Consider the following 11,526-nt stretch of genomic DNA (forward strand, 5'->3'; position numbering starts at 1 on the left):
TTTAATGGAACTTTGGCATAAGTAGAAAAAAAGTAGCTGTGAATGTCAGTCTGTTGCATAACATGAAGATTAATGTATTTGAGGTTTCTGAAATATGGGAATAATTAATGATATTACTTTAGTAGCACATAGTAAATAAATCACAAGGAGTACTTACCCTTTGATAGTTGCCTCCATTAAAGTAGTAATCTCTTGATGGCATTCCTAAACTAGGTTGGTCAATCTGAAAGAAATCATATACATGTATTTAGTTAGGGATGAACTGGAACTGGTGTTGTCCTTGAAAGACAACATGAAATGCTGCACATGCCATCCAATGTTGGAATGGCCAACAATATGCTTCTACCAAACAGTAAAGAACTTCAGTTTTCTAGAAACCGGGATGGAAGACACAACTTCTGTCTCTGAATTTCTAAATGACAACAGGATGGATATTTAACAAGGGTTATTGAGCAAAATCTTTAAGTAGTCATTGATATATAAGAATAAGCTTAAACAACTTAGAAAAGAAGTTTGAGGGCTAGAATTCATGCATAAGAATACTCAAGTGAGTTCTGAAATATTATTTACGCTTCTACCTTAAACACGTGGTTTCCTGCTTTACATTAAACCTAATAATCATTTTGCAAGTCACAAGCATTTTCAATTCTTAAGTGTTGTAAATCAGCAAAGGTCCATTTACTTAGCTGAAACAAAAACAATTTATGGTACCACAAAATGTTTCTCAATATCTTAGGGATATGGTTTAGTGGAGGGCTGTTAGCGTTAGGTTGAAGGTTGGACTCGATGACCTTGAGGTCTCTTCCAACCTAGAAATTCTGTGATTCTGTGATTCTGTGATAACTTTGAGACGTATCAGCCACTTGAGGGTACAGAACCACTGCATAAATTTTGTCAGTTGAGTATATGACGTATGGAAAGCTAATCTGTATGTAGGGCAAATAACTGTATTATAATTCTGCTGTACATAAATAATTCCCTGAAATATTTTTCTTACATAAATAATGTGTCTGCTGGAATCCCGGTCATCATTCCATACAAACATGTCAATGAGGACACGTTTGTTAAATCTGGAGTTCATTATGGAGAGTTTCTCTTCCATGCTCCAGCCCGGTTCTGTGACATGAAAGGGAAAATGTGCATTATTTATCACTATCTTAGGACTGATAAAATTGTAGTCTCTGCAAGGCTACTGCTGAAATTGTTTAGAAACAGACTGGAAATCAAGTGAGAATATTTGCACAGGACATCCCTACAGGGGTTACGAATAGCTAGGCAGTGTTCTCACTGGTCCTACCTATCTTGATGATATTAATCAGCAGCTGATTAATTTGTATATTGCAATATATGCACAATATAAATCATCATGACCTTGACTAATTAGGGTATTATGCTTCAATCTCTAATTATTATGCAAGTATTAGAACACAGATTAGTTGTATAGCTTTTTTTGTTTTCATTTTTCACGTTGGTCCCGTAGGTTTCCTAACCATGCCTTAAAATGTCCAGTGTTCATGAATGAGATCTTACAATATGGGTATTTTAATTTAAAGTACTTTACAGATCACTGCATGCCAAATGTGTATGCATTACATCCTACACTTTAATTTTTTCTTTGTGAGCAAAAGTCAGAGTATCAAGGACAGGCTGTCACCTTAGTGCAGTATCTTATTCAGACTTAGTGCTACTGAACTCTTTTGGGCTCAGAATTACCTCTGGTGTCATTCCAGTCTGCAGAAGCCACTGGCCAATCTCCAACCATTGTTAAGACCTCTAGCAGAGGCAATGAATCTCGCTGCTCTATAAGACCTGAGACAGGAAAAACAATTACTACATTGTTTTGGAGAGCTGTGGGAGGAGGGATGGAGAAAGGACTATTACCTACTTTTCTTCTACCAGTTTAAATCTGAAACTGAATCTGTCATAGTAGAAAATAAGAGATACCAAAAATCTGTTTTCTACATTAGTCTTCATAAACGTAGCAGAAATATGTACAGATTCTGACTGAATGGCTTTGGAAAAAAATTAAATAAGATGCACTTTTGCACTCAGAAGGAGAAGCTTTGCATATGGGAGGTTGGTAACCAGTATCTGTGCAATGTGTGAAGGCATCTGTGTTCATCTGAATGATTTACTATCCACGCAAGAACACTAGACTTTTGCTCAAGTTGTGTGCCTGGTACTGAACAGGAGAACAGAAGAAAAAGGGACTCACTCTCATTCATGCATGACTTGTAAAGTATCTTAGCTTTCTGAAATGCTTCTCTGTCCCCTTGATCTGAAGTCTCCAACACACCTGGGGAAGGAACCACTGCAGTGAGATTTTTGCACTGGAAAACTTTGATCTTTTCATAGAAATCACTGAGAATTCAGGGCTATGATAAATATCTGTTACCTTAGGCTTCAATTACTATTAAACTAGAGTGCTCTTTAAAGGAGCTATTAAAGGAAAAAAGTGTCAGGAAGAAGGACATGCACACAGCTTGTCCGTCTGCCTTTGAAGTTAGTACCAAATCACCTATGGCCATTTTTTTAATGGGAACAGCATGTTATCACTAAATGGATGTAGTCAGAGACAGATTAAAGGACTAGAGGGGAATAAAATCACAATCTACACTTTCTCTATAGTGTACTGTAAACAATATCTGAAGTGAAATGGAAGGGTAGAGAAGGCTCACTCCTACCTTTTAAGATGATCTCCAGTTCGTCTCTCAGGATGTCAAAAATGCTGTATCTGGAGCTAGTTTCTGGGATAACATGCCGGTTCAGCCAGCCACCACAAGCATACTGATAGAAATCCTTGCAAGGGTCAGCTGTTGTGTCCATATTCTGAATTATTCTAGCAGCTAGGTATCAAAATAGGAGAGTTGAGTTCCACAGACTGCTCAGTAATTTCTGGGACTACCGAAGATTGGTAGAAAGGCATCTTTCTTATGCTGCTTATCATGTATTATGACTCAAAGGATCTAATTCTCTATTTAAAAATGCAAAGAAGCATCTGATGGCAGACATCTGCACTGCAATTATAGTGCTTTACAGAAGGAGCCTCTGAACGACAGAATGATAATTCTCCTACAGCACAGGGCCTTACAGGCATGTGCAGCCTGAAGCCCTAGGTTAGGTCTCTACCTATGAATCCAGTGTTTCCAGGGGATAACTGAACATCTCTATTGTGGTCTTACCTCTCTTGATTGTATATAATGGAAGTATTTCAGTAGATGTTCAAGATAATAAGGTGAATAGCCCCATGTGTACAATACACTCTCTTTCATAGAGAATTAGATCTAAGGGAATTTTGGATATGTCATAGATACAGACTATGTTGGTAAAGCCACGTCTTCGTGTCCAGAGAACTGATGACCACAACAGAAATCTTGCTGTACGACCACCTTATAAATGATATTAAATGATGACAAAGCATATAATGGAAAAAGAACAGTAGTTGTGTTCCTTCCCTTTACACATGGAACTGTTTGTGGATGCTGTACTCACTGCCTTTGACAGAAAGAGTTTCATTTCTTTTAACCTTCTCCAATCTTAAAGCCTGCACTACTGTTTATTCAGATTGGATAGGATTAACAATTTGTAAAACACCACTTCTGCAAGTATTATTCACAGTACGACTCATTACCTGCTGTAACACATCCAGGTGTGGTACATATGTTGCCTGAATTGGTGCCATAGTGTGTGCCTGGAGGAAGAGAAACAGGAAAGCAGACAATTAGTTGGAAATTGCTACCAATGTCATTCACCAGCAGCCCAACCTTCATAACAGGTCTGTTTAGTTTTAGAGCAAGTGAACACTACGTGTCAGCAAAAGGTATCAACAGTAAAGACATCTCTTAGTGAAGACCTCTTCAAGTGAAGCTCCACAAAAACCTACGCACTGCTAATGTCAGTGAGCAGGAACTGGAGCAGTGCCTAGCTCTCGCTGCTTGCTGCGCTGTAGTAAATGTACTGCTATAAGTCTGATGGCAGTGATACAGAGCTTCTTGATGTGAAAACAAAAATCTGACACCCTGACTTTCCAACAGAATTTGCCATGTTTTAAAACACTTTTTTATCCTTGGACTAGGTTGTTTGCAGAAAAGTTACTCAAATTTCTTCCAAGGAAAACAAGTGTTTTACATGAGAGCAAACAAGATTACAGTAATTCAGATAGAAATAAAACAGTAGGGAAGAAAAGAGGGCTTTGAAGTTCATCAGTGGAAGCAACATAAAAAGCCCCCACTGTGATTGGGAATGTAATATTCAGGGTTCAGCTGAGTGCTGTTGTGCTGCGTGGGAGTAGATCTGCATTAGAATAACCACATGCCTTATAATAGTTTAGTGTCTACCAATCTGAACATGGGATGAGCAAAATATCTATAACAATATGAAGCTTCACATGGAGGGGTTTAGCACTTTGCTACTAGATGAGGCAAGCACAATTTCTGGAGTTTCCTCAACCCTCTAATAAAATATATAGTTAAAAGCCGAGGGTACTTCTGGGGGGAGGATATCTCTAGGGAAAAGTTAGTAGTTCAAAGCCGTTCTGAAATTCTCCTAGAGGAGAAATACCTACTGGGTAAGGTGGGAAGGAGAACTGCATTGAGTATGCTGTATTTCTTGCATTGTTTCTCAAGGATGGGATAGGACGGGACTCAGCTGAAGCCTGTTTTTAATTGAAGTTTTTCCCTTTAATATAATCTCACGACATCTACCTTCAGTTTCTGGAATCCAGCTGCTTTCAGCAAGATTCTAACTCCCCTCATTCAAGAAGCTCTTGTGATCGTGGAAATGTAATTGAGATACATAAGCAGGGAAGCCAAATCTGTTTTTGAAGCCTTGGTTACGCACACAGAGCTCTGAAACTCGGCCATGAAAACAAATAATTAGAAATGGCTGGTGAGGGGCTCTCAGCTTACTTCTAAAAGTGGTTCCTTTGTTTTATCAACTGTCTCTTATGCCTCGCTACCATGCCTGACAAAGAAGCAAGCCAGCCTGACTCTGAGATATGGCCAACGCTGCCCCGTTTTCCTCCACAAGGTATTTGTGGAGCCTTTGTTCGCTTTACCAAGGCTCTGGCAATTGCACCTTTTGAACCTCAAACAACTAAAAACAAATGTAAAATGTACCTCCTAACATCTCATTTTTCTCAACTTGCTTCATCTGAGAAAACCACAAGCAACAAACCTTTTGGTTGACAAAACCACAAGCAACCACCTGCTCAAGTTCTCAGTATAAATATAGATATCAGGAGTTAGACTCGATGATCCTTGTAGGTCCTTTCCAACTCAGATTCTATGATTTTATGACTTCTCTACGTATTTTTCTGGTTAAACATTAGTGCCACATTGAGCCATGACAGAGCCCCCCAGTTCTCATGATGACAAAGCCTGCTGTGAGCACAGAGGTGGGAAGGCCAGCTTACAGGCTGATGTTCTACAGAGCCCAGACACAGCTGTAACAAAACGGGCATCTGGCAGGATGTAAAGAGCCAGGGTAGGAAACTTCTGAACAGAAAATCCTACCAGTGGGGCGTGAACTCACATTTGATACTAATTTAAGGCATGAAGACAGTGATTTGTAGCAGAGGAAAATCAGTACGCTGAACTCTGAATCCCACGTTCCCCCTGCTGCACAGAAAGTACACACATCACTGGAAGGGCTTGTGGGGAATCAACGCTTGGCTCTTCTCCTATCAAACCTTAATTCCCATTTGGCTTTTCCCCCAGCCAACTTCGTCTAGGATCTAATTTCTTACAACTTTTTAAAAAAATTAATCATTCAAATTTACCACTTTTTTTCTTCTGAGATGCCCTTTGTTGGGCATTCCTTCTAAACCAATCCAAGAGGGAAGTCAGACAAACACAAATGGGACAAAGATTTCAGCACTGCAACTGCTCTGCACAGTACCAGGTTCTTCAATGGCTGACAGAATTCAGCATTACTCTTGCCTTTGCTTCACAAAGTCACGCTTGTGCTCTGAAAATAGTTTTCTTTTCAGCAGAGAAGAGCCAGAGATCCTGCTGCAGACTTAAGGCACTCCTCACCTCCAGGCTGGCAGAGCACCATTGGAGAACTGATAAGGGAGGGTAAGTTTTAACAGAGCTAAATAAAAGGAACTTAGCTGTGGGGCTGCTCCAGAATGAAGAAAATAAGCACTCCAGACAACTTCAGAGGCCAACTGCTCACCAGAAAAATGTCAGAGCTGGTGCATGCTTCAGACCCCACTGAATTCACTGTGAAGAATTCCATTATCTTAACGTGACTTTACAGGAAGCCACAGAGCAGCACTACATATACTGGTAAGCAGCAGCTTATCAGAATAACTCCTGAGGCCTGAAGAGCACTGTAGTTCTTTTCAGCAGTTCATCTTTTGAGTGATGACTTTAAAAAAAAAAAAAAAAAAAAAAAAAAAAGTTGCTGCCTTATTGAAGTTTATTTCTGGAGAGGCAAACCCAAGCAAATAATTCTCTGAAACCTCTGAGGCATGCAGTTTGTGTTTAGTGGTTTGCCACTGTGCTTTCTGAGGACCACAGATGGCTGGGGATGGCACACATTGAAACAATTTAGATCCACAGTTATCAGGCAGTCGAGCGTGAGCTTTACCTTTCAGCACCTTATCTCTTCCTACCACAGTTCTCACCTGCAGAAGCGCTGTCAGCACCACAGACTGCCTTTGTTGCTATATAACAGCACATTGTTTGCAACAGATAATGTCATTGTCAGATTTAGCTTTTCTTTCTCTGAAAGGATCATCTATGCCACACGTCGGTGTCTTCAGATGGATTCCATAACCCAGATGTTTTTTCTCTCCAATCTTCTCGTGATTTTTTTTTAACCTACATTCTGTCTGTAAGTACAGCTGATGCAAATTTAGGTGGGGATCAGTAGGCTGAATAATTGCCCACTTTTGCAGCCTTGTGTGGCCTGTCACTCCCACTAACAACCTCCACAGTTTACAATCACTTAGCTTCATCTTAGTGGAATTGAGTCTTGCCACCCAAATGTCATTTCCTCATGACTTTTGTGTTAGCTACTACTTTAAATTCTCCATCTCCTTGACTAGATGACTCACTAATGAACATCCATGGAGCCAAAGAATGACGACACATCAGTCCAGGAGATGAGCCAGATCTCAGCTTTTCCCTGCTGTGGTAGCACTGAGTTTAGGTATTGCTCCTAGTCAGCAGGCTCTTGCAAACCATTATTTAAATGCACATTAATTCCATTTACAGCATAGGAAATGCAGGGGCATAGCATGGTCTTCTGAAATCCGCTCCCAGAACAAGGTACTCCTTATTCCAAAGACTGTATTTCTGTTTGTAAACTGCCTAGGAGGTGTGTGAGTAGGCCCACTAGCTCCATGACAGCCTGTATAATAAATGTGAATACTGAAAACCAGTAGGGATGCAAACAAAAAAAATCTGCAAACCTCACCTGAGAAACCCTACAAGCCTGGCAGCCAGAAAGTGAATAAAATATCAATTAAAGTGCTAATATATTTGAGTGGTTAGGACTGGCAATTAGGTGAGAATGGAAGTTGTTTGGAGAAGTCACTGACTACTACTTGATGTGCCAGCTACAATAAATGTTGAAATGTTCTTCAAATTGTAACCTCTACAACAAGTGATGAGATTTGGAGGTTGGTAAATATTTGTGGAACATAGCTGCGAGAGAGCTGTGAAAAGGCTGCAAAGATGTGTGGGTGGTGATGGAAAGATGTAATTGAGAGCATGCTGCAGTCAGATTCAAAAATGAATGACTTCACTTCTGTCTGCCTGCCTTCTATGTTCACCCAAATATTACTCTGCTATTCTTACTATACTTTCTTTTAGCTTATTTAGACAATATTTTACGAGTATAAAAACTACTTGGGATGTCAAAAATCCCCAAAGAGCTTCTAGAACTATGCAACAACCTGCTGTGTGAGCTTCAGTGCGGCTTTTTTTTGTCTGAGTATATAGATAAAATCACAGTCAATAATCACGTGTATTACATGTAGTATTGCTTTAGCCAGAGGCTTGTTTCATGCACAACAATGCTTTTCTGCAGGATACATACAAGAAGAACAAAAATATGCTCCCTGAACCAAAGCCTATAAATACGCTCATGTATTTAAAAAGAAAAGAGAGATAATCCTCTTAATTTTCCATTAGCTAAATAGAATTATTTTTAAAAGCCTGTCTGGGTAGTGTTAGTCTGATAAAGGATGTAAAAAGATGAAGCAAAGAGCTCTGGACTGAATAAGCTTTTAGTAAACAAAGCACTATCCCATACAGATTTCAGAATTCATACTTGAGTTAAATTAGTAAAAATAATAATTAAAAAACAATAATAATAATAAAGGGTAGTATTCCTGGTTCTATCACAAGAATACTGTTCAGCTGCATTTTTTCCTGTTGCAGTGTAGGATTTATTCTCATGTTATTGCTTTGAGCAATATATACTTTTCACTCGCTAAGTCAACAACAGGCTTTTTGACTGGGTGTGGATGTGGACCTAGATATCAAAACAGAACCAAGTGGAGTATTTGGGCAAAATTTTCAAGAAACAAAAGATGTCCCTGTCCTGCATTTGAACTTTCACCAACTGCACTGAAAAGCTCTTGCTTGTGTAGCAGCTTGTGCAGACTGAAGCTCCTGCTGCTCAGGTCCTACCTATTGCTTACGTAAAGCTGATTGCTGCTCTGGGGTATGACTGCATCTTGGCATCTCCTGTTGTAGTAGGTCAACTACATACACTTAAACTCCACTTGAGAGAGAGAAACCTACTCTAGGTTAGTACTGAAAGCAGGAAAAAAGAGCAGGGAGTAGCTGCATATCAGTTCTGCTATCATTTTGCACTCACGTTCTGCTCAGGAATGTCTGGATCTGGGAAACATTTGGAATGAAAGCATAATTGCTGATACAAGCCTGCAAAATATTTAGATTTTGGAATTCCATTTCCCGAAACAAGCTTGCCTTTTTTTTTTTTTTTTTTTTTTTCCTCCATAGTTCACAGTAGCTTTGTGTGCACAGATTCTTTGCATGGATCTTGATCTGAGACTGACATTGGGGCAAATATTAATAATGCCTACATTCTTATTTGCCTGAGCCCAAGAAGCAATGTGTACAGCAGCCTTCTCAAATCTTTTATACACCCAAGCAACAAAAGTCTTCTTAACCCAGTGTTCTGATATAGAAATTCCTACTCCTGGGAGTTTTTTTCTACCTTGCTCTGGGGAGTTGTTGTTTTTTCTGTCTCCTGAGGTAATAGAATATCAGCAACTTAGTGCTGAGTATTATGAATACCAAATACTCTGGGATCTCATCTAGCACTGGAACAAATGCTGGTAACATTCAACTGTTGGCAGTGAAGGAGTAAACAATAAGGCTTTTCTCATGAATTATTACTCAGCAATGCATGGTGTTGATGTACTTACAAATACTGAAGAAAGCAGTTCACTGCAGGCAGGGATGCAGAGACAATGTAAGGAGAAAACTGCCTTGCTTTAGTTTTGCTATTCATACTTAGGAGGTTTTTGTCTTTAGCAGCTTAACAAAGCTCTGAAACCAAGAGACATTGACAGAACTGATAAACACGAGGCAGGTGCTGCTACCAATCCTGTTTATTGCTTCACAGAATTTTTAAACAGGACTGCAAAGTGGTGTTCTAGTGGAAAACCTTGGTTTTGGGAGTAACCGTGCTCTGCAATTAATATATTGAGGTAAAGCACATCAAAGTAACATGCTTCTTTGTCAAGTTCCTGGCAAGTCATTCTCATGAAAGTCACTGAACCACATCTCATCTAGAGCTCAAATTGCCTGATGTAATATTAAAAAGTCTCTCTCTCTCCAGCAGTACCCTGACTTTTTTTTAAAAAGCTCTCACATTGTACTATATAAAATGGCAATGTCAAGACACACAAATGTACATTTTCCCCTTGAAAAATAGTGCAACTATTCTGGCCTTTGTCAAAATAATGTTAAACTCAGTAAAATGCATAGAGTTACTTAAAAACTAAATTTTACTTCACATAATTTAATAACAAAATAAAATCCAACATAATCCTCTCTCTGTGAGCTTGGAACAAGGCAGAGATGGTGAAGTCCCTCACAGAGGTGAGCTCACCTTCTTGTATTTTTGTTTTCATTTAGCTCTGCAGAAAAGAGTTATGTTGCTTGCAGGGGAAAGAAGCAAATTATTCATAGGTTACTTACCTCTGCTGCTGGCATACAGGATTACCAGGGTGACCACTGAACAAGTCATGAGGAGCAGCAAGACAGCCAGACCGATTGCCACAAAGCGCCAGGATTTCTTCCCAGGTTTTGTTGATTTTTCCACAATATCCATTTGGCTTTCTGATTTCCCCATTATTGTAACTCTAAATTGAGGAGGAGAGGGTAAGAGAGAATTAACAGCACAGCTAAATCAAAACGGGGTAAATGCATGACAAATCAGGGAGAAAAAGGAAGCAGAATAAAAGCAAGGATAGGTAAAGAAAACTTCCAAATTATTACATGTATTTGTCCATTTGATTGTCCACAGATTTGCCAACCTCATTCTCCATTTTCCGTGCCTACCGGATTGCCTGCACTCAGGATGTGGGGGCTGCTCTGTGCTACGCTACCCCAGACTCAGTGGTGCAGGGTCATAACTTCAGAAACCTGCTTTGGGAAGCGTGGAAAAGTCTCATGACTAGGTTGGGTAACTCCTTTCTCCCAAAAGGGGGGAAGGAGGGGAAAAACTGCCTCCTTCCACTCCCTGCTTCGAAAAGTATCTTGCTGCTTCAAAGAATTTTCCCCTCTTCTTCCATGGACGTGAGTAGCTCTGCTGGGCTCTGTTTGCAGCAGTAGAATCCAAACAGAAATCCTTCCAGGTGTGAGTGTCTTTGAGCCGTGTCTGCTCTGCCCTTAGCAGAGAAAAAGGGTTTGGGAAGCAGAAGGCTCCAAGAACACTTGTCGGCTCCCAGGCTTGCAGGAGCTTCTGACCTCCGGCTTCTCGGTCTTCTCAGAGCCATGCCCAAAGTTCTGAGCTCAGCTGTTTGCAGTTCCCAGCTTCAGGCAAATGCTCCTGAGCAGCAGGGGGAGGAGGGCTTGCATCACACGAGCAGGCTGAGGGCTCCGCGCTCGGAGCGGCAGGCAGCACAAGCTACACCCTCTGCTGTAGCTGCTGCTAAGTTTCCTCTAGCTTTCCCGAAATCTGCCACCAGGTTATTTGGCTGCTGGGCTCGGAGGAGGAATGAGAAGTTAGAGAGGTGCAAACCTATTGAAACCTTCTGGCTCCGCGAGTGCTGGCAGCTTTTCAGTGTAATACAGGGAAACAGCTTCTAGTTTGAAAACACACTGATTTATAGAGAGGTGCAGGCTGGGCACAGAACTTCTCTTATGCTGCTCCTTGGAAATCTATGTAACAGCTGGATAAGACAATAAAAAGGTGGTTATGTGATTTCCCTTAGGTTTTATGTTACACTTTTCCAGAACTGACTTTGTAATGGAGGGAGAAGCAGGTTCTTTTTTTTTTTTTTTTTTTTTTTTTTTCCCCCCTTGGTCCTGCCAA

General features: G+C 40.3%; 1 protein-coding gene across 2 annotated transcripts in view; it reads right to left on the reverse strand.

Moving 5' to 3' along the window:
- Positions 1-10,973, reverse strand: part of MMEL1 (membrane metalloendopeptidase like 1) — a 28,632-nt gene extending 17,659 nt beyond the window's left edge. The window contains exons 1-8 of one of the 2 annotated variants that reach the window (XM_082776724.1): positions 10,551-10,973; positions 10,188-10,351; positions 3,632-3,691; positions 2,685-2,846; positions 2,216-2,296; positions 1,714-1,809; positions 998-1,116; positions 158-223 (exon numbers count right to left, since the gene is read on the reverse strand). In XM_082776724.1, the coding sequence (XP_082632850.1) occupies positions 158-223; positions 998-1,116; positions 1,714-1,809; positions 2,216-2,296; positions 2,685-2,846; positions 3,632-3,691; positions 10,188-10,341 (738 nt within the window). In that variant the 5' untranslated portion in view covers positions 10,342-10,351; positions 10,551-10,973. Of the gene's footprint in view, positions 1-157; positions 224-997; positions 1,117-1,713; positions 1,810-2,215; positions 2,297-2,684; positions 2,847-3,631; positions 3,692-10,187; positions 10,352-10,487 lie in introns of both variants that reach the window. The other variant, XM_082776723.1, reaches the window with a different exon arrangement.
- Between the last annotated feature and the right edge of the window lie 553 nt (positions 10,974-11,526).

This window comes from Aythya marila, assembly GCF_965140915.1.
Source record: "Aythya marila genome assembly, chromosome: 21".
Taxonomy (NCBI): Eukaryota; Metazoa; Chordata; class Aves; order Anseriformes; family Anatidae; genus Aythya; species Aythya marila.